This window comes from Lacerta agilis, chromosome 8, assembly GCF_009819535.1.
Source record: "Lacerta agilis isolate rLacAgi1 chromosome 8, rLacAgi1.pri, whole genome shotgun sequence".
NCBI lineage: Eukaryota > Metazoa > Chordata > Lepidosauria > Squamata > Lacertidae > Lacerta > Lacerta agilis.
Window position 1 is genome coordinate 71,073,277 of NC_046319.1, and position 23,234 is coordinate 71,096,510.

Sequence of the window (23,234 nt, forward strand, 5' to 3'; positions counted from 1 at the left end):
GTTTCTCGCCCAGGCCAAGCTGCATATTCAGGGGCGAGCTCGGGATTTCCCCGACGACCGCACCAAGGTGCACTTCCTGATCAGCTTGCTGAAGGACCAGGCGGCCAAGTGGGCGTTGCCGCTGCTCCGGCAAGACTCCCCCTTGCTGACAGACTATACGGGGTTTTGTAATCATCTGGAAACCGCATTCGCCAACCCTCAGATGGGGAGTCAAGCCAATCGGGCAATTCGGCGGTTGAAACAGGGCAAGTCCACAGTGGCCACCTACGCCACGGAATTTCGGCTGCTGGCGCAGGACTTGACCTGGAACGACTCTGCACTGCGGGACCAGTATCTCGAGGGACTTTCAGACGAGATACTGGATCAGCTGGCCACGTTGGATCGCCCTGCCACACTGGATGCCCTCATCCAACGGAGTCTGCAGATAGATGATCGGTTGGAGGACCGTCGCCAGGCCCGGGGCCGCCGGCACTCCGGGCTCCCAGCGCCGGTGCTTCCCTGCAGTTCCGTGGCCAGAGCTGAGTCATTGGAGGAGCCGATGCAGCTCGGGGCAGCGCGGCCTCGCCTCTCCCCCTCGGAAAAGACTCGGCGTCGGGAGGGGAACCTGTGTCTCTACTGCGGTGGGAGTGGACACTACGCCCGAACCTGCCCTGAGAAACGCCAGCCGCAGGTGACACAACCAACCCCAGTAGCCGATGGCCCAGGCTACCTGGGGCCCCAAGCATCGCATGATGGGCCCTCACCAGTGGAATTGCAACACCTCATGATACCGGTGCGTCTATACCCCCCCGGTGGGCCCTGGATTCTCACCCACGCTCTGGTGGATTCGGGGGCAACCCGCTCCTATATGGACTCTGCCTTCGCCACTCAGCATCAGGTGCCGCTTCAGAACAAGCCGGAACCAGTACAGGTGGAGGCAATTGACGGACGGCTCCTACGCTCGGGCGCGGTTACTCAGGAGACCCAGCCCTTGGTCCTGTGCTACCAGCAGCACCGGGAGGTACGAACCCTGGACATTGCCACCATGCCCCGGTTTCCCCTGGTGCTTGGGATGGACTGGCTGGAGTCGCACAATGTTCAGATCGACTGGGTCAATCGGACTGTACGCTTCCCAGACCCGGGTTCCCATGCTCAGTCCGAGTTAGTAGCAGCTGCCCCCATGGGGCAGGCTGTGTCAACGCTCCCTGCCGTGTACCAGGACTATTTAGACGTGTTCGAGGAACAGGGAGCAGACCAGTTGCCGCCTCATCGGTCCTTCGACTGCGGCATAGACCTCCAGCCTGGGGCGCCCCTGCCTGTGAGCCGCCTATATTCTCTTTCGGAGCCAGAGCGTGAAGCCTTGCAGGACTTCCTTCGCAAGAACCTGGAACGCGGGTTCATTAAGCCCTCTACCTCACCCACTGCCGCTCCTGTACTCTTCGTTAAGAAGAAGTGTGGGGAGCTTCGCCTCTGCCATGACTACCGGGCCCTGAATAAGATCACCATCCCAGACCGGTACCCCTTGCCCCTTATTGGAGAATTGCTGGAGCGGGTGCAGGGGGCGCAGATGTTCACCAAACTGGACCTCCGAGGGGCCTACAACTTGATTCGGATCCGTGCCGGGGACGAGTGGAAGACGGCATTCGGGACCCGGTATGGGCAGTTTGAATACCTGGTTATGCCGTTCGGATTATGCAACGCGCCCGCCGTGTTTCAACGGTACATCAACCACGTGTTCCAGGACTTGCTGGACAAATACGTGGTGGTGTACCTAGATGATATTCTGATTTATTCCCGTGACCCAGCCCGTCACGAGAGTCATGTTCGGTCCGTGTTGCAGCGCTTGCGGGAGCACCGCCTGTATGCCAAGCTCAGCAAGTGCGAGTTCCACCAGCGGTCAGTGGACTTCCTTGGACACCGACTCTCCCCTGACGGGGTGCAGATGGACCCTGGGAAGGTGGCTGCGGTTCGAGAGTGGGCAGCGCCCCGGAACCGCAAGGACTTACAGCGGTTCCTAGGGTTCGCCAACTATTACCGGACCTTCATTGCAGATTATGCTCATCGCACCACCCCATTAACCCGACTGCTGCGCCCCAAGACGCCCTTCTCCTGGGATGAGGAGGCTGAAGTGGCATTTCAGGGGTTGAAAGCCTGTTTCCAGAGGGCGCCGATTTTACAGCATCCTGATCCCTCTCGTCCCTTCGTGGTGGAGACTGATGCCTCCAGTACGGCTCTCGGTGCCATCCTGTCTCAGCAACACGGACCCGATGCGCCGCTGTTACCCTGCGCCTACTACTCCCGGCAGCTCCTTCCGGCGGAGCGTAACTATACCGTGTGGGAGCGGGAACTACTGGCCATCAAGGTGGCCTTTGAGGTCTGGCGGCATCATCTTGAGGGGGCACGACACCCGGTGGAAGTGAGAACGGACCACCGGAATCTGGAGTACCTCCAGACCACCCGCAAGTTGAACCAAAGGCAGATCCGGTGGGCGCTGTTTTTCTCCCGGTTCCAGTTCCGGATCTGCTACATCCCTAGCTCCCAAAACCGGAAAGCGGATGCCCTGTCCCGGAAACCCGAGGACGTCGCAGACACTGTACAGCAGGCAGTACCGACGACTATCTTACCACCAGCCACATTCCTGGCCACTCAGGAGGCCAAGCCACTGCAGGCTCGGGTGCGAGAACAGCAACGGGTTGACGCTTGGGCTCAGGAACGGCTCCGGGAACTGTCTGACGGGTCATGCCCTCGATATCCGGGGCTAGCCCTGCACCAGGGCCTACTGCTGCACCAGGGTCGTCTATACATCCCACCAGGACCATTGCGGGCTGAGGTTCTCCAGATGTCCCACGATGCCCCAGCAGCAGGGCACTTTGGGCGGTACCGGACCACTCATCTGGTAAGCCGGGAGTTCTGGTGGCCCCGCCTGAAGGCTGATGTGGCACGCTATGTTGCTGGTTGCGATGTCTGCCGGCGGGCCAAGGGTCCTACTGGGCGACCCCCCGGTCTGCTCCAGCCATTACCAGTCCCACCACGTCCCTGGCACACGGTCTCGCTGGACTTTGTGGTAGACTTGCCCCCATCTCGTCACTGTACCTGCCTCCTGGTTTTCACGGACCATTTCACTAAGATGGTGCACTGTGCCCCCTGCCCGTCCATACCCACAGCTAAGGAGACGGCTCAACTGTACTTGCAGCACATCTTCCGCCTGCATGGCCTTCCCGAACGTGTGGTTTCTGACCGCGGCGTCCAGTTCACATCCCACTTCTGGCGAGCCCTGCACCAGACCCTTGGGACGGAGGTCTGTCTATCTTCGGCCCACCACCCGCAGACCGATGGCCAGACGGAACGGGCAAATGCGGTGCTGGAGCAGTACCTCCGGTGTTACTGCAGCTTCCAGCAGGATGACTGGGTCGATCACTTGCCATTGGCGGAGTTCGCCTACAACAATGCAGTGAACGCCTCCACCCAGCAGACCCCGTTCCAGGCCTCCTACGGCTACCATCCACGTTTGTTCCCGGACGTGCTGCCAGCTTCCGCGGTCCCCGCAGTGACAGACTGGCTTCAGGAGCTTCAGTCCCAGCAACAATTATTGATGGAGCAACTGCGCCAGGCCAAGGACGCATACAAGGCCCAGGCTGACCGACATCGTCAGGAGGGGCCAGAACTCCATGTTGGTGATTGGGTGTGGCTCTCTACCCGTCACCTGCATCCTTCTCGGCCCTCACGAAAGCTGGATGCACGGTTTGCCGGCCCATTCACCATCACTGCGCAGGTGTCACCGGTGGTGTTTCGCCTCCAGTTACCTCCATCACTCAAGGTTCACCCAGTATTCCACCGGTCCCTACTTAGTCCAGTCGCCCCCCCCGACGAGTTCCACCCAGACAATCCACGACCGCAGCCAGTTTTGGTTGAGGGGGAGCCTGAGTACGAGGTGGAGCGCATTCTCGACTCACGATACCGCAGGGGGAAGCTCCAATACCTCATCGACTGGAAGGGGTATGGGCCTGAGGATCGTTCATGGGAACCGGCGGAAAACGTCCACGCACCTGCCTGCCTCCGTGATTTCCATGCAGCTTACCCCAGCAAGCCTGGTCCGGCCCCTCGGTTGAGGGGGAGGCCTGGGAGGGGGGATGGTGTGATGGCCTGGGAGTCAGACTCTGATGCTGAACCTGAGGGATCCCAGCCTGCACAGGATTCCCCGCCTCCAGAACCAGCTGAGCCGGGGCCAGGGCTTGACCCTGAAGGATCCCCACCTGTGCTGGATCCCCAGGTGCAGGCATCAGCAGAGTCTGCTCTGGCTCCTGATGGGAGGGAGGACCCATTGCCTGCAGGTGCTCCACTCCCAGCCTCTTCAGAGGAAGCTGAGGCATCCCCTGGGTCCAGTAACCCACCAGCCTCTCCTGAGCTACAGAGGCTCAGGGCAGAGAGGCGAAGGGAGTTAAGTGTCTGCAGGAGGAGTGCTCGCCTCCAGGCCCGGAGGAGAGGCGAGTCTCCAGAGGATCGGGGCGGCCCTAAGCATAGGGCCAGATAAAAGCCAGCCAGACACAGCCCAAGTTGCGTGAGCAACTTAGTTGCAAGCGTGTGCTCAACCTGCAACCTTGTGCCTGAACCTGCCTTGGACCTTGACCTGCTCCCTGCCTCGCTCCCTGCCGGACTGACCTCCTTTGGACCCCTAGACCCAGGACTGGACCTGGACCTCGCTTCATGGACAAACCCTTGGGGCCAGCACACTCGCCCTCTTTTCCTGGGCTCCCGTTCGTTCCTGCTTTCCCTTCCCACCCTCCCTTTAGGTTAGGTTTTCCTTGACCTTGCTATGGACCACGGTTGGTTGCCATTGAGGGGCCTGGTAGGAATTTTTCCACCTGGCAAATTGGCTCCGCCTTGTGGTTTTCGCCTACCTCGTAGCAACTCATCACAACTTTGGTTTGGCGGTTAGGCATTGGATAAGGTCAGGAAGGTTAGGAGGTGGGGGGGACGGGCCAACACCTCCCCCCAAGTGCTGAAGGGTACTTCGTAAAGGAGTCCGGGGGGCGTGTCCGTGTCTGGACCCGTGGGTGGTCAGGGCCTAAGGCACGCCCCAGATCGGTGATCACAGGGTGAGTCCTTAGCTGATGTGCAGCAGCAAGGGCTCACCCAACAGTGGTTATCCCTTCCTGGACTGCCAGCACGTCGTGCTGGAGTCGGATATAGTCTAGTTAGATCCAATGCCTAAAGCCAATACCACTCAACATCCGGAACCAATAAAGTTGTGGCCTTTTATTCTCCATTTAACCTTATATACGGTGTCTTGTGTCTTATTTATTCACGGGAGGGGTCGGGATATCGACATGCAAATCCCTTGGGAGTGCTTGAAATTGGAAAAAAAAGAAGTCACAGAGATTATTTAAATCTGCATTGTTGAGGGGTAAGAGAGGAAAATTTCTGCTTCTCTATATCAGCTCTTGATGACAACAGAACTGATTAAGTGGATATATTTTAGGTGCCAGCTGTTTATTCCACCTTTTCTGAACCTGCCAGACTGTCTGTGTAGTAGGGATATTCTGTACTGCTTGCGTTCCCAGGGTGTTTTTTTAAAACATACAGTTTGTTCTGGAAATTCCAGCCCTGACACACGAGCCTTCTTGATTTAACCCATTGTGTAGGCTACTTTTTTTGGCAACCAAAAGTGAAAATGGATGTCTAATCTGAAAGGCCTCGTAACGAATCTGGAAATTTAGAATGTCCAACCTCCTGCTGAAGGTGTTCTGTAGCTAGCTAGGCCTATGCTTCAGGATAATAAATAGCTCTGCTTTGGACTGCCAAGCACCCACAAGGGCAGATCTACTGTGAAACTAATGAATCTTAAACTTCTGGGTGCCTAATCCCAGAGGGGCCCCAGAAGCAACTTAATTCATGCACATGTATAACATTTCCCTAATTTTAATCCCCCCATAACTTGAAAATAGTAAGGCATAGGAAATATTTATTTACACCAGTGACTTTTGTGGGATGTAATCTATTGGAGCAGTCAAATACAACATTCCTTGGTTCCCTACCGTGGACACAGGCAGGGGGATGTTACTCCAGCCAGTATAACTTCCTGTTTCACTGGTCTGGAGCATCTTCCCCCTGCATGTGACCAGGCAGACGGGCGTTACCCTGGCTGACTCCATAAAAGAGCTGAGTCATGCAGCCATCTTTCTCTTGATGCCATGCTGCTCTCTTGATGCCATTTTCTTCTCTTGATGCTGTTCTCTTAATGTATTTTGCTGTCTGCTGGCTCTCAGCCAGCAGCACATGGGCTCAATCCCCACATAGGAATAACACACACTTTGTTCTGTAACTACTAGGTAAAGCCTGCCTTCAGGGATCATACTGTGAACTGAATGGGAGTAAACCTTTTGTTACTTTTAAGGAAAGACTCTTGTGTCTTTATTCTTTTAGGAAGGATCAAAGAGAATTTACCAGGACTGATCCAATCTGGGCAAGCCAGACTGGATTGCTTAACTAAAGAGATTCAAACGAATCTGCAAACTAGCTTCCTGCTGTTTTGAGGGGAATCTGCTATGCTACATGACTCACTAGCATGAGTGAAGGAAGGATAATATTTAATCAATATATCCACTCCTACTATCCTTAACATTCCCATAACTTTGATATGTGAGATAATCCAGCACAGCAATTTTAATCAAGATCGGAGATGTAACAGTTGTTGGTTTTTAAGGGGGGGAAAGTGGTGATCTGTCATGGAACAACCTCACTGAAGAAGATAACAGTGGTTACCCATTGCTGGTTGGGGAGGGCCCCCCCCCATAACAGTTCAAGCTTCAGGGCCCCCATATAGATCTGCCACTGAGCACCCAGTATCTACACAAGTCATTTCAAAGGCGACACATGAAGCAGATACGAGAGCTTTGGTAGGACCGTCATTTTTATGGCAGTGGTATGTTTAGACAAGGATTTCCTTGGCTCACAGAATGAAAGTGCACCAATATTATTTCAAATGAAACAGCATGAACAAGGGTTAGAAGCACTGTTGCTCCATACAATGACATTGACTGGACATGGAAATAGTGAAGAAGAAGAAGAAGAAGAAGAAGAAGAAGAAGAAGAAGACGAAGAAGAAGAACAAGAAGAAGAAGAAGAGGAGGAGGAGGAGGAGGAGTTTGGATTTGATATCCCGCTTTTCACTACCCGAAGGAGTCTCAAAGCGGCTAACATTCTCCTTTCCCTTCCTCCCCCACAACAAACACTTTGTGAGGTGAGTGGGGCTGAGAGACTTCAGAGAAGTGTGATTAGCCCAAGGTCACCCAGCAGCTGCATGTGGAGAAGTGGAGACACGAACCCGGTTCCCCAGATTACGAGTCTACCACTCTTAACCACTACACCACACTGGATGAGGACTATTAAAAATAATCTCAAACTGATGTGGAAATGTGGAAGGCTGAAGATTGGAAGAATGAGCAAGTGAGAGAAATCCAAACTGATAGACTTGACAGCAACCACGAAAGACAGCTTCCATATTCAGAGACAGGATATTTCTGGATACATGAAATGGACAGATTCATCAACCCCTAGCCATAATAAATGTGTTGGTCTTTAAGGTGCTGTTGGGGATATTATGAAAATTATAGAATGAAAAATGGAAGTGTGTGAGAGAAGGGCTGAGCAAGTGAAAGCTGGAATGTGAGAACAACAAAAGAAGGAGATAGACACAGGAAATATTGCAATAACTTGAAGAAGAGGAAGGGAGGGAAAGAGAAGATAAGCTGCTATGCCTCATGATTAAATCAATATAAACTAGTAGAAGTAAGTATTGTCGTATATGGATGTAACCATCCCTTATAAGCATATAAATGCTTTCATATTTGGTGTGTCACCTCTTAACCATTTGCTAGTTGAGGTTGTGCTGCACCAGCTTTGCAACTTCAAAATAAAAATCTGTTTTTGCTGTCCTCTGGAGTCTGCAGCCTGAAGACCATCCAGGCTGAACCCAATATTTACCCTATGAATGTCTCAAGAATCTTTGTTGCTTCTCCTTCCCACCAGCCATTCACCAGAGAGAGCAAACACTGGGTTACAAAAGTACGTGCAAGAAAACCTTTTAAAAAGTAATAATAAAAATCCCGGGAAGCAACAGGTCTTGTAGATGGTGGGTGGGCCTTCCAGAGAGGCTTGGCCCCCCTAATTTTATTTCTCTCAGGCAGCCACAATCACACACTCAACATCGAAATATTTGGCTGGCTGGTTCAAATCAAGGTCCAGTATTAATCTACTCCTGCCTCTTTGCTGTGACAAAATGGTGCAGTGATAGAGGATACCTCACCTGGATGAATTTCTCTTACTCTGTGGGCTTGTCCACACTTTGCGTGTTCCACACATAGAAAGCATGGGTCAAAGCAGTTTTTTCTTTGCCCTGCAGCTTTCCTCGGGGAAATACTCTTTACCATGAACAATCTGCAATATCCATGGGACAGGGAATTTTGGCAGGGCAGCAAGGAGACCTACCCTTATCAATCATCTGACATCATAATGTCATCTAGAATCATGGAACCATAGAGTTGGAAGGGACCTGAGGGTCATCTAGTCCAACCCCCTGCAACACAGGAATCTTTGCTAAAGCATCTATGACAGATGGTCGTCCAAACTCTGCTTAAAAACCTCCAAGGAAGGAGACTTCATAACCTCCTGAGGGAGAGTGTTACACTGCTGAACAGCTCTTACCTTTCAGAAAGTTCTTCCTAATGTTTAGTCAGAATCTCCTTTCTTGTAACTTGAAGCCATTGGTTTGAGTATTGTTTTGTTTGTTGCTGTTAGGCATCTTTGTGTTTTTATACTGTAAGCTGCCCTGTGATCCTTGGATGAAGGGCAGTATAGAAATTTAATAAATAAAATAAAATGATTGGGAGGTGGGTTGTCTCTCCCACCTGTCAAAGTTAGCTTGCAGGTATGGGGTCAGATAAGGAGCTGGCCCCAAAAGAGGCCAGAAAGTTTCTCCACCCCTGTTGTTGTTTTTTTAAAGTTATCCCTTTCACCTGAAAAAGCTTTCTGGACTGTTATCTTTAAAAGATAAAGACCTCTGTAATAAATCAAGATGCAAAGATTTGGTCATCCGTAAAAGCCACCTGGTGAAGTGGGGAGCACGGTCTCTGCCTCATGAGCCCACATGGGGAGGGGACCCACCAAAGGTCATTTGACACAGCCCCCCACCCCATTCTGAAGAAACCACCTTCCTCTCTATATAAGGTCCAAAGTAGATGCTTTAGGGATATGATAGATTGCTCCCCTAAATCACTTTCAGGTTTTGGGTACTTTCCCCGTATATAAGAAGCTGCCTTACATTGAACTGGACCATTAGTCAGAGTCTACATTGCTGGGCAATGGCTCTTTAAGGATCCAGACAGAAGTATCTCACAGTGCAAGCTGGAGATGCTAGGGACTGGAGATTTGGAACTTTTTCATGCAACATTTGTGATATACCATCAAGCTACAGTCTTTCTCTATAGGAAGCTGCCCTGTGGCAAGTTAGTCCATGAAGTCCAGAGCATGGACTGGCAGTGGATCGCCAAGATTTCTAACACCAGTCTCTCACAGATTTACCTGGTGCTGCTGGGGTTTGAACCTGGGACTCTCTGCATGCAAAACTGATGGTTTTTTCCTATTGAGCTCTCTGAATGGTTCTGGTCAACCCTCTCGCCAGTGTGGATCGTCCACAAAAGCTTTACTAAACGCTGCAAAAATTGATGTCTTGAAGACCTCCTGGAATTTCTCCCCAACAAACAGGTACAGAATTGGGGTGAAACAGATATTGAAACAAACTCCAGTGGCTGTAGTATCCCATAGAACCTGTGTTGTCGCTTTGGGTACATTCTTAAACAGCTGTGACGCATGGTAGAGATGGTAGGGGAACCAGCCAATGAAGAATGATGCTACGGCAGCCACCAGGACTTTGGAAATCTTCCCTGTCCTCAGTAAGCGTTTTTTCTTCATTTCAAAACCAATCCGACAGTAGCATGTCATGATGATGATGAATGGAAGCAGGAAGGCCAGCAGAAAACGAATCAAGAAGAAAGCCAGATGAACGTGGAAATCGTCTTGATTTGGGGAGAAAATAAAATAATAGATGCACTTCATCTTCCCCTCCTCTTCTTGAGTCTCCAGAAAAGCCAGGTTTGGGGTGCTCAGAGCTAGGGAAGCAAGCCAGACTCCTGCAATTACCTTTTGTGCCAAAGGTATTCTGCGGTTACGCTGGGACCAGACAGGATAGCAGGTGAAGAGGTAGCGATCCAGGCTGACTGTGGTGAGTAGAAAGACCGTAGTGAACATCCCCAGAGAGAAGGAGAAGAGTAAGATCTTGCACATGATTTGGCCAAAGATCCAGTTGAAATTGAGGAGGACAAAGACAGCAAAGAAAGGCATGAGTGAGCTGGAGACTAAGTAGGTGAGGATCAGGTGGAGGAACCACATAGTATTCACAGTTCTCTTCATCTTCATCCCCAGCACCCAGAGGAAGAGCCCATTCACAGTTATCCCCACCAAGAAGGATGTGATGATAAGGATGGCAACAACCAGATTTGTGTCTGTTGGATGGTGGCTTACATCCATTTGTGTGTTGCTGGAATTCTGCAAGGTGATAGTTGTGTTATTTTTCTCCATAGTGCCCTGGAAGAAGAAGGAAGAGATTTGAGATGGAGGCAGGTGAAAGTTAGAGGGAACATGGGGAGGTTAAGGGAGAGATCAGAACACTGGAAATGGGAAAATGTGTCTATCCAGTCAGGTTTATGCACTCTGAGTAAGCAAATTTCAAAACTAAGCAACTTAGCACTCTAAGCTTCAAAGAAACAACATCAGCATCCACATACATTATATGGTTTCACTAGGACAGATATCAGGTATGGAGTTCAGACCTAATTTGTAGGTTCCCTGCTCAAACCTATTTCCCATTAACAGCTGGAAACTAAGGTTGCTGAATCTCATTCAGTTTAGAACTCTGACCCAAGTCCTCATGAAGATCCTTTCAGATGTTGCTCAGCTCTAGCTTCCATCCATCAGTCTCAGCCAGCAAGACCAATGAACAGAGATGATGGGAACTACAAGTCACCAACATCTGGAGAGCCTTGTGTTGCCAATTCCTTGTGTTCCAACACCCACCCTTTTCCATCTGAAGACTTCATCTTCCATAACTACAAAGACAATTTTAAAGATTTTAAACTTTCCTTCTCTTCCCCCACCCACCCTGCCACCCAGTCTTCTGAGCATGTCCACTCACTTGATCTGCTCATCTAAAAAGGTTGTCCTCAGCACTTTTCACTGGGCATTTCAGCATTTAGAACTGAAGAAGTCTTTCGAGGGCATAGCATATTTATGAGAACTTCAATTTTTTAAAAGGATGTGGGTGGTTTCTATTTCAAATTTCAGGGGGGGGGGAGGGAAGGATGGTTTTAGGTCCAGATAATATCTCACCCCACTTTGAACTCTCATTATCATGCCTTTGTGACATTGACTATATTTGGAAATATACAAGCAGAGGATAATGGAGGAAAGCAAAGAGTGAAGTATCAGGCAGCAAATGTACCGCATCACTTCTCTTGCATCAGAGTTCCATGAAGCAGCTTTTCCAACACCTTCCTAGCTTCTCTGCCAATTTCTGGCTATAAAGAGGTGGTATGGAAGCCAGGAGATCAATAATGATGCCACAGAAGTGACAAGGATTCTGAAAGGTTTCCCAGCCCTTACCAACTTTTCCTTCTTCATTTTCTGACCTACCTGATAAGAGCAGCCCATGATGATTATGAAAGGAACAAGGAAAGCCAGGAGAAACCAAATGAGAGTCAAATGAACTTGATACCTCCGGCCTTTGTCTATATATCATCCTGCTCCCAAAGAAAGCATAATTATTGACACACACAATCCTTCCCTTTCCCCACCTCTTGTGTCTGCAGGAAACTTAAGTAAGGGGCACTCAGGGCTGGGGACACAAACTACACTTCTATGACCAGTCTCTGTGCTCGAGATATTGTGTGGTTATGCTGGAACCAGGTGGGGTGGCAGGTGAGAAAGAAGTGGTCAGGGCTGGTGATGGTGAGAAGAAAGACAGTGGTGAACATCCACAGAGAACTCAAGGAGTTGATGAGCTTGCACACAACAGTGCCAAAGACCCAGTGAAATCAAGAAAGATGTAGGCAATGTAGAAAGCATTGGAGCCAACTCCTAGGGGCAAGAGGTCTTTGCCCCCCATAAAATATTTGAGGGGCCTCCCCCCCCCAAGTTAACGGGCATTGCCATTCAAATAGTGTGTGTATGTCATGTCATGTGATCGACTATGTGGGGCAGTGCTTGTCGGCATCCAGAGGGAGTTGGGTGGCCAGCTGGCTAGCCCCCAGCTGGATCACGTCCTTCCAGCCAACCTGCTGGATGATCCCCGATCTCTAGTGTGACATAAATCAGTGACCCAGACTTCCAAAGCCCGGGCACACTATATTAGCAGAGCGCCCTGTGCAACAGAAGTGGAGAGAGAGGCTTGTCTAAGCATATTTACAAGCAGATTTATTGTGCATAAAGCAAGACATAAAAGACATGTCAAAAGCAAAAGCAAAAGCTATACACAATGGAAGTTCCCAGCAAGCTGTGCTGGTGTGTAAACAGACATGTGACACCCAACAGTTCCATGTCAGCAACTTAAGGTGGAATGGAATTTCCCAACAGTGCTTACCTCCCCTCCCCCCAATATTTTGTTCAAGTTGGAACCCCTGGTAGAAAGTCATGTTCCAAGAGGAGATTAAGGGGGTGAGAATCAGGTGGAGGAACCAGAGGGTGTTCACTGTTCTCTTCATCTTCATCCCTAACATCCAGAGGAAGAGATCACTCACAGCTGTTCCCACCAGGAAGGACACTGAGCACAAGAAGGCAATTGAAAGGTTCATTTGGATTATGGCTACTGGAAATTGACTTTTTCCTATTGTTGAGGCATTCCCCCAGAGCAAGGTCACGTTGTTTCCCCCCATAATGACCTAGAGAAAGAAAGAAAAGATACTGAATTAACAACAGAGGAGGGTAAGAGGGGTTGTGACAGGAGAAAGGAACTCCAACTCCCACTTTTTTCCATATCAAGTCAGCGCCTTCTATATTCAGGAACAGAATCTATGATATTTCCAACTACTCTGCCCACACTTTCCTTACAACTGTATCCCTACGCATTTGGTGATTTAAATCCATTTGCCTTGAGATGGCCATATTCACACAGCTTTCTACATTTTGTTTCAGCATTCCAGGGGACTGATCTGAGGGCACATAGGTTTAATTAGTGGGAAATGAAAGGCCAGTACAAAAATGCTTCCTCTGCCCATTCTAGTTCCTTATTCACGGTTCCTTAAAGCAGACTTTGAAAGGTCTGATACCCATCCCTGGTTACTCCAATGATGAGCTCCAGACTGAATGGACCAGCAAGCCAATATGTGGACCACCTGCCCCCTCCATTAAAGAGGGGAAAGGTTTAACAGAGGGGGAAAGGGAAGACAATCTGTGAATCATCTCCCTTTCATTGTGAACCACCCTAAGATCTACAGGTGAAGAGTGGTATATAAATTTAATAAATAAAAAATAAATCTACAGAAATCTGTTTGTCACCCCACAACAATTTTGGTAAGCCTACTGTAGTTGTGGGAAAATAGGTGGTGTATTATTCTCATTCTTAATTCTCATTCTCATTCTCATAAATGAATTTGCCACATGCACTAGACAATTTATTACAATAAATTAGGGAGGGAGGCACGATGCTCACACACGTAATGTCAGGATGTCGCAACGTCTCCCCCCCCCCCCATCGGCCTCACAAGCTGGCACTTCTGGCCCTAACTGTCCCCCTACAAAAAAATTATTGCACGCCACGAGTCTCCACCCACCAAGCTGATCATTGGCTCCTCCTCTGTTGGAAAGAGTATATAAGGACTTTTCTAGCTGAAACTTGCTTAAGTAACAAAGGTTACATGAGTTCTACATTTCTTGTATTATTCAGTTGTTCTGCTCTCTGATCACCCTCCAGTTTTGATTGCTTTTTGGCTTTGCTTTATTCTCTGGTCTGATTGCTCATCAGACTTGATGCCTACCTGGTGCTGTGACCCTGCCTCCTGGTTGCCCTTAGTCACGGTAATGTTTGGGTCCTTTCCACAGCTAGTTGACCCTTGCATAAAATCCAGGTGTGTTGGATATATAAGGCTGTCTGCATTGGGAAAGGGATAAAAACACTTTTTACAGTTCTACTCCAGAGGGTTAGCTGTGTTAGTCTGTTCTAGCAAAATAACAGTCTTAAAATGTTTATTATGACAGGAGAAGTTAACGTGGTGCCCTCTGGATCCTGTTTGACTACAGCTTCCATCATCTCTGACCATTCGCTATCCTATCTAGGACTGGTGAGAGTTGCAGTCCAACAGCATCTGGAAGGTGTACTGTTGTATTATTGCATGAGATTGACTGTAGCCCACTTCATCAGAACATTGCACAATCATTCCTGTCACAGTTTGTGACTGACTGTTTACAGTCTTGATAAATGTTTCTGCTCTTCTCATTTTCTTGCATAACCAATCAGTTTCCTGCATTGCTGCTAGCACAGTGGAATGTGGCAGACATACTGGTAGAGAGAAACTACTGGAAGATTTGGAAAGATACTCCTAACACATCAAAGGGGTAAGATTATTAATTTTAGCATTGTGCTCATTAGTAACTTCCTATGCCTGTGGAGCACTGTGGGTCCTAGTAGAGGAGGTGTGTGCCTGTGTGGTCCTGGTAGCCACTTCATTCACATATTTTATCCCTGCTAATTATAGCCCACCCTATCCCAAAGGCTCAGAGGCAGACAGAGGCTTCAGCAGAGAGCCAGGCATCTTTGCAGATACTCACTCACCTGACACACTCTCAAAAGTGGTTCTGTGGGGTAACTACCAGTATATTTTAAGCCTTGTTCCAAGTCCCCTGACAGATGGAAGTGATCATGAACAAAGGGTGCTATCCCTTCCTTCCCATTGTTGTTGGCCACTGCAAGATTAAAGGAAGTGCTGCTACCTTTGGTATACCCAGTGCTTTCTTTCTGGGGGTATGCAGGGGTAAGCATACTCCTAAACATTTTGTGAATCTTTGTACTTTTGTCCATTTACTGTATTTATTTTTCCTGATTTGAACTATAAAATGGTGATTTCCTTGATTCAAAAAGAGAGTACCCTTAAACATTGGGGGGGCACTGGGTATACCAATATCCATGCAATTTAACACAATTGGTGTCAGTTGATGCTGGGTAAGTGAATTTGCAGGAGATGGCGCAGAACCCCTCCTGCACTATCACTTCAGGAGGGACCGTCAGGTTGTACCTTGAAAGGCACTGAGCACCTGCATGGAGGAGACAATAAGAAACTCCATCAGCCTATTCCAGAACACCCACTTCTTCCTGTCCCTCATTACTGGGGGACGGGGGACGGGACTGACTGGATAATCCAGAGTATAGACTCTGTGTTGTCCCCATAGCTCTGACCTCTCAGCCTTCTCCTTACCTTCCCAAGGAAGGGAGGTTGAAATCAGTCCCAGAATGAAGACTCCAAGGGGATAGCTCACCTTGCTTCTCCTTCTGAAAACTCTTTGTAACTCTGCTGTTCACTTTAGGCTCCCAAGAAATTTTGAAGCCATGCTACTCTAAGCCTGTTATTTTAATTATTTTATTTGTATTTAGGAATGATAATAATAATAATAATAATAATAATAATAATAATAATAATAATAATTGCACTTGCTTAGAGGTGGATAAATTTGTCTATCTCAGTTTCTCTCTCTCTTTCCCAGTCTTAAATCCTATTGTTCATCTTTTCTCATCAGTTTGTGATTTTTAAAATAAAAGAAGTCCTCATGAAACTTAATCCTGGATAATAGTCAGAGAAGTCCACACTTTACAGGGTTGAACACCTACTATGGTACTTACAACTACCCAGTGCTGTTTTTCTAGGAAAAGAGGTGCTGGAACTTATCAGGAACACCTTCCTTGTTCCCTTATAATAGCAACAGCGCTCACCTGAGACATGCTGGAAGTGAGTTCCAGCAAGTTCCGGCTGTTTGCAGAGAAGGCACAACTGTAAGTGACAAAAAATAGACTGCAGTTATTCAGAACCACCCCCACCCCTATTGCTAGCATGATATATATGCCACAATAGGTTGATTTACCTGTTAGGCATGATGCTGAGAGAACTGAGAACTGCATAATCTGTAATACATCAGGGCAATACTAGCTATGAAAAATATACATGGACTGTAGGAAATGGCCGCCAGGTGTGAAGCACACTTCCACCCACAGACAAGCCACAGCTGTCTAAGTGCCATGTCCTCTGTCTGACCTTTTGCTCTGTCTAAACGCCATGACCTCTCTCTAACCTGCTGCTTTCTCTGAAATCTGTCGTGCCCTGTCTGTGACCTTTGGTCTCTTTGGGGTGAACATTTTTCGAGGGGAAAGTGACCCAGTGGAAACGGGGGCCAAAATAACTTTGTACCACCCCACGATCTCATGATTGGAAGATGTGTAAAGGTCACAGTCCAAAATGTATCTGTCTGGCTTTGCATATTGTGTCACGCACAGCTCACCTGCATCAACTTCTAAGCATGGTCTTCACTTCATGGACAGTATGGAAACCTATTATTCTCTTGGCTAATCTCACAAACAGAGGAAAGAACACAACACACTTTGGGATGGAGCTATCGTAGGTGAGCAGGACAAACAGCAAATAAAGATAAAGGAGAAACAAATTCAGAAGCTATGTCCTGAATGTATATCCCACCTTTCTTCAAACATGGGGATCAAGGTAGTAACTATGGAGTTCCCAGTTGTCTCCCATCCATACACTGTCCAGACCCAGACCTTCTTAGCTGCACCAAATGGAAGCATCATGTGCCCTCAGACCAATTCAGACAAACTGAATCATACAATCTGAACACTTCCTTGGGCAGCCTTCCCCAACTGTGCTAGCTAGGGGTGATGAAACCGTGGTCCAAAACATTTGGGGAAGTTTGGGGAAGACAGGTTACTAATGAACAACAAGTTCCAGCACCCACAAAATTCCCCACGAAGGGCATGGGCACCCACAAATTTCAGTGCCAGCTCGGGCAAGGAATCCTTGGTGCAGCGGGGAGGTTGCTACACCAGAAAGAATCCTGTACTGCCCCTATTGCCCAACTTCCAGAACATGCACTCAGAGAACTGGGTCTTCCCAATAGGATGCCTGGTGTAAACTAGTGACTTCCTAAAAATCACTGTAACACCCCCCCCCCATATGACCTAGGTTGCTGTGCGTACGAGAAACCTGGTGGACAAGCAGGCACATTAACAGTATCCAGCCTATTTAACAAATCCCAGGAGCACAAAAATAACACTGAACTTCACTATCATGTATTTGTTTATTTCTGTATGTAATTTCTATCCTGCTCTTCCTTCAAAAGAGCCCAGGGTAGCAAACACCAAAGTTATAAAATAATATGATTTTTAAAATGTTTAAAAAATATTTAAAGCAATGAAAACATTAACAGCCCTTTAATCTAACAGTTTCTAATTTCAAAGATGGCAGGAAGGCACAGTATGTTTCAGACATCAAATGCATGGCCGAACAGGAATGTTTTACAATTCCTCCTGAAAATTAATTTTTACTGGGGGGAGGGCATCCCATAATTTTTAACTTTTTTGGAAATTAAACAAAAAGAAGGAACAAGGGCGGGTGGAGAAAGGGGAAGAATAAAATTAAATGAAAAAATAGAAAGAAAAACAATATACAAATAATGCTAATAATGATAGTAATCCACAATCAGTGCATGGATCCTAAATTTAAGTAATACCTTAATATAAGTCATCCAAATGTTCAAACAGGGGTCCAGATGAAATTGATGCTGATATGAAATATGTTTGAGTATAGCCAGATGTCATGGACTGGTTGGCCGCAAAGGAATGGTGGCAAGAATCAGCTAGGGAACCCCCAAGGGAAGGAGGCTCAGAGTCCAGGGATTGGTGGTGGGACAACGATGAGCAGTCACAGGGAGAAGAGGGAGGAGACTGGGAAGAGTCTGTACAGTCCCAAGGTTACTTCCTCAGGAATCTGGGCAGATTACAGCCTTAAGTCACCGTCAGTACCAAGCAGCTCCTGTCAATGGTTTCCTTCCCCACCGCTTCTGTCAAATTTATATTGTAGGCAGATGTGGTGGTTTCATCTAGAAAAGCTTTCTGAGCTAGAGCAAGAATCGATGTCTTAAAGACCTGCTGGAATTTCTCCCCAACAAAGATGTAGAGGATGGGTGTGAAACAAAAATTGAAACAGGCTCCAGTGATGAAGATTGGCTTCAGTACATTTCCCATCATTCCAGGTCCCTCAAGGAGCACTGAAGCATGGTAGAGGTGATAAGGAAGCCAGTAGATGAAGAATGATGCCACAGAAGCCACAAGGATTCTGAAAGGTTTCTTAGTTCTCCTCACCAACTTTTTCTTCTTCATTTCCTGACCTATACAATAAGAGCAGCCCATGATGATCACGAAGGGAACCAGGAAGGCCAGGAGAAACCGAGTCACAAAGAAAGCAAAATGAACACGATACCTTAGGGCTTTTGTCTTCTCATCATCCCAGTCATTTGAGAAAGCATAGTTATTGTCACACACAAGCCTGCCGTTCTCTACCTCTCGTGTTTCCCGGAAAGCTAAGTAAGGGGCACTCAGGGCTAAGGACACAAGCCAAACTCCTATGACCAGTCTCTGTGCTCGAGAGATTGTGCGGTTATGCTGGGACCAGATGGGGTGGCAGGTGAGGAAGTAGCGGTCCAGGTTGATAATGGTGAGAAGAAAGACAGTGTTGAACATCCCCAGAGAACCCAATGAGTTTACGAGCTTGCAGGTAACTGTGCCAAAGGCCCAGTGGAAACCAAGAAGAATGTAGGCAACATAGAATGGCATGTTCCAAGAGGAGATTAAGTGGGTGAGAATCAGGTGGAAGAACCAGAGAGTGTTCACTGATCTCTTCATCTTCACACCCAGCACCCAGAGAAAGAACCCATTCACAGCTGCCCCCACCAGGAAAGACAATGAGACAAAGCAGGCAATGGTTAAGTTCATGGGCCTTTTGGCTACCAAGGAATGGTTGGCATTTGTTTGTACTGTTGATGCATTCTCCAAGATGAAAGCCACTCTGGTTGTTTCCATGAAGCCCTGGAGGAAGATAGAAAACAGTAGACTGAGTTAATAGCAGAGGAGGGGAACAAGGCAACAAGAAGAAACATCTTTAACAGTTTTTTGTTGATATGGAAATTGAAAACATTATGCCCTAGGATTATGATGTTGGACATAACATGTAGACATCTGAAAATTAAATTAACTAGTCAGGTGGGTAATTGTTTGGAGTGGAAACAGGCAGCCCACAAAAAGAGAAATCTAAAGACATTAGTCCCCTTGTGTTCCAACTCATTTTCTCTAATTGCTGCATAGCTTTTAAAAATTGAATCGAGAACCACAAGATCTCCCAGGAGGAGTTGAAAATAGAAATGTTCATGATGCCAAGCAATGTTACATTTGGAGGAATAGGGATAGGAGGAAAATTTGATTGAGACCATCTTGGCTATGAGCTCTAAAAGATCTGCTCCCTGCATTATCATAGAATCATATAGTTTTAAAGTTGGAATGGACCCCAAGGGTCATCTAGTCCAAACCCCTGAAATGCAGGGATATCAACTAAAGCGTCCAAGACAAATGACCATCCAACCTCTGCTTAAAAGTCTCCAGTGAAGGAGAGTTCACAACCTCCCAAGGGAGACTGTTTGACTATCAAACAGCACTTGCTGTCGTAAAATTCTCCTGATGTTTAGTCGGAATCTCCTTTCTTGTAGCTTGAAGCCATTGGTTTGGTTCCTACCCTCCAGAGCAGGAGAAAACAAGCTTGCTCCAGCTTCCATATGATGCCCTTTAGATACTTGAAGATGGCTATCGTCTTTCCTCTCTGTCTCCTCTTTTTCAAACTAAACACACCCAGCTCCCTCAGTCATTCTCCATAAGGCTTCGTTTCTAGACCCTTGATAATCTTGGTCACCCTCCTCTGCACATGTTCCAGCTTTTCAATTTCCTTCTTAAATTGTGATGCACAGAGCTGGACACAATACTCCAGATGTGGTATGACAAAGGCAGAATACAGTGACACTATTACTTCCCTTTATCTGGACATTATAGTTCTGATCAAGGAAAAAAAATGCTTAAAATGTACATTAGGCAAAACTGTATACAGATATGAATTTATCAGGAGAAATTCACACTAAAATACTGATCAATTTTCATGAAGAATGTTTTAAAAAGTATTTGCAATAACAATTGCAAACTGATGCAGAAATGTAAAGCGTTAAGACTGGGAAAATGAGAAAATGAAACAAACAGAAACTGAAAGATTCACTCGCCTTGGTTATTATGTACCTTAAGTTTAAGAATGCCTGTTGTTACCCACAAGTGAGTGTGAGTTAGTATGTCAGTTTCATTTTTTCTCATTTTTGCAAACCTAAATTCAGTTCTCCACATTACCACATTTCTCTGCAACTCAAAAAAGAAAGAAAGCCTTTATGAAAAATCATTTTCATTTTATACAAATTTCATCTAACATACAAATTTTTGCATGCAGTTCCCCATACTATATGAATTTTTGAAACCATTGTTCCCCATTATAATGTTTGTTATTTCCCTGATTCAGGCATTTGCATGCACATTTCACACTGGTCTGTGGATTTTTATTCACATTGCAAAATTCAGAGCAGAGGAAATTTCAAAGGATGGCTGAATTTCAGTTCGCATATATTTTTGGAAAGTGCAAATTACTTTTGTTTGTTTTTTTCTTTAAATGGGAAATCAATAAAATTTCTTCTCAATAATCTTTATTGGTTTAGATTAAAAATGTAAATACATAACAACGTTTAGTATGGAAACAGAAAAAGGAAAGAGAAGAAAGAAAAGGGACAAAGAGATATAAGACATAATACATTTCTTCTACATAAATACGATAACATATTAACACTTAAATTCATATAAATACAAACTCACAAAAAGAAGAGAAAAGGTTTCTAGAAATAAACTAAAAAAGACTTCCAAATATTCTCATTTACTATGTCTATTCTTTCCTTTGTACTGCACAGTCTCGTATTACGCTAGTTTATCCTCATACATCCACACAGAATGTCATTTACACTTTTTTGTTTACAAGAATCACTCTAATTCTGCCAAGAGATTCCTGTTCATACAATAGTTTTTTAAAAAATATTCTTTAAATATTTTCCATTCCTTATAGACTCTCTGTTTTGGATGACTTCTTACTCTTCCTGTCATCTTTGCCAGCTGGAGGTATTCAATCATTAGGGCTTGCCACTCTGCTATTGTAGGTATTGTTTCATTCTTCCAATTTCTTGCCACTAATATTCTGGCTGATGTTGTTGAATACATGAGCAATAGTCTTATTTTTTTTCTCTCTTCTTATTTCTATTGGCTATATGCCTAGAAGGCAGGCTTCTGGTCTCTTTTTGAAATTGAATTTATTTTTATTTTTTAAAGTTTCATCATAGATGTTATTCCAGAATTCTCGGATTACTACACAATTCCACCAAATGTGCAAGTAAGACCCCATTACTTTTTTTACATCTCCAGCATATGGGTGATCTATTTTTATACATTTTTGCTAGTTTTGCTGGAGAATAAAATTTCTTCTCAATCTGTACCCATAAGCAAGACACAAAGGCTGCAACCCTTCCCTGAGTTTGTCTCCAGTACATGGTAGCCTATTCAAAGATACATTGTGTCCCTGAATGTGGACATCTGTAGATAGAACAGCGGTAGATGAATTTCCAATTCTCTCTATTTTTTCCATGTGATTTCTCCAATTTTATCTCCAAAGACCTCACTCGATTTTAGCTGGCTCTCAACTTTCTGTGCTTCCTCCCCCACCCCACTGCACATAATATCCTTGCTCGACAACAAATTACAGCAATGCAGTCTTTTGTCCACCACAACAGAGCTGTGGATTCAGTACCCCAGATGTTGCAGAACTCCAACTCCCATCAGCCCCAGCCACCATGGTCAATGATCAGGGGTGATGGGACTTGTGGTTCAGCAACACCTGGTGCTTGCATTGCCTGATGTAGCCTCTAAAACCCCAGACTGTTGAATCTCCAATCATCCAGAGCTCATCCAAGTAGTAGAACTTCCATGCCCCAGAATTTTGGCATTCAGATTCCCATCTTTCCCTACCTCAGGCTGAACTTGGGGCTATTGCTATACAACCATTCCTTCTCCATTGCACCTAGCCTGAGAGCAACACTCACTTGATACCTTTGATCTTCTTTTCTAGAAATGGTTGTCATCCGAACTGTCAGGACCAATCTGGAAAAAAAAAATGCTTAGAGAATATGGGGTATTTCAGTATTGGTGCAAATTAAACACCTTGACTTCTCCAAATAGATTTTCTGTAAAACCCACTTCCTTAGTCTCATTTCCTTTTAGCAAATTATGCAGAATCTGTCATGCCTGCTCCACTTCCCTGAGTGATAAGAGATTGCATAAAAACACAACATTTCTTGTGAGGATGGAAGAACTCTCTTCTGAGAGGTCCAATCACTTTGCCACCCCAGACACGGATCCTTGCCTTCCCCAATTTTCTCAAGCATGAGACCTTACCTGTCTACAGTGACAAATAGAGCCATAGCCAGTTGGCTTCTGACCAGCTCTTCTCTTCCTCCCACCTCTCCACAGCAAGTCCTTGAGGAACATCCCACTCACTGAGTGACTTTGATCCTCTTGTCTAGAAAAGGCTGTCCTCCAAGCGTTCTATGATTTGCTTCTGTTTTCCAGGCTCATGTGGATACATATAAACAAATGTGAAGAAATAGAGTGTGATGTATTTTTTAGTATAGGTTGAGGGTTGGGTGGTGGGAACGCAAGGCCTGAACTTCTCGTGAATTCTCCGTGCGAATAGACTCTGCAAACTGCATTTCCTTGTTTTCAGTTCCTTATAGCAGACTTCTAAAGATTTGCTACATGTGCTTGAGGCAACCAGCCCCAAAATAACTGCTATGGGGCATAGACACAAGCACATATAAACATACTGATGCTGTTGCTGTCTAATAACAACAGGTAACATTCCTCAGTACCAGGAAAAATATACAAGGTCGTCAAACCATGCTTACTCTCAACTCACGGAGATCACTTAGAAGTTAGCTGCACATTTTGTCTCATAACTTCCTTTCTAGGAGAG

At 46.4% G+C, this 23,234-nt stretch overlaps 2 protein-coding genes and 1 pseudogene across 2 annotated transcripts; all 3 read right to left on the reverse strand.

The window, feature by feature from the left end:
* Positions 1-9,642: 9,642 nt before the first annotated feature.
* LOC117052015 (probable G-protein coupled receptor 33) lies at positions 9,643-10,614 on the reverse strand. Its single transcript, XM_033158742.1, has one exon. The coding sequence runs from the start codon at positions 10,612-10,614 to the stop codon at positions 9,643-9,645; it is 972 nt and encodes a 323-aa protein (XP_033014633.1).
* A 972-nt stretch (positions 10,615-11,586) lies between these two features.
* LOC117052016 lies at positions 11,587-12,119 on the reverse strand (annotated as a pseudogene).
* Positions 12,120-18,088: 5,969 nt separating this feature from the next.
* On the reverse strand, positions 18,089-22,357 carry LOC117052017 (probable G-protein coupled receptor 33). Its single transcript, XM_033158744.1, has 2 exons — positions 22,306-22,357; positions 18,089-19,168 (listed from the first exon to the last, which is right to left on the reverse strand). Exons 1-2 carry the CDS (start codon positions 22,342-22,344, stop codon positions 18,089-18,091), a joined length of 1,119 nt encoding a protein of 372 aa, XP_033014635.1. The 5' UTR covers positions 22,345-22,357.
* Positions 22,358-23,234: the final 877 nt, after the last annotated feature.

Bases quoted from the DNA above. Each gene is read 5' to 3' on its own strand.
- LOC117052015 (XM_033158742.1), bottom strand. From the start codon at position 10,614: ATGGAGAAAAATAACACAACTATCACCTTGCAGAATTCCAGCAACACA.
- LOC117052017 (XM_033158744.1), bottom strand. From the start codon at position 22,344: ATGACAACCATTTCTAGAAAAGAAGATCAAAGGTATCAA. The intron at 19,169-22,305 runs GTGAGTGTTGCT...ATCTTCCTCCAG, and splicing joins AAGAAGATCAAAGGTATCAA to GGCTTCATGGAAACAACCAG.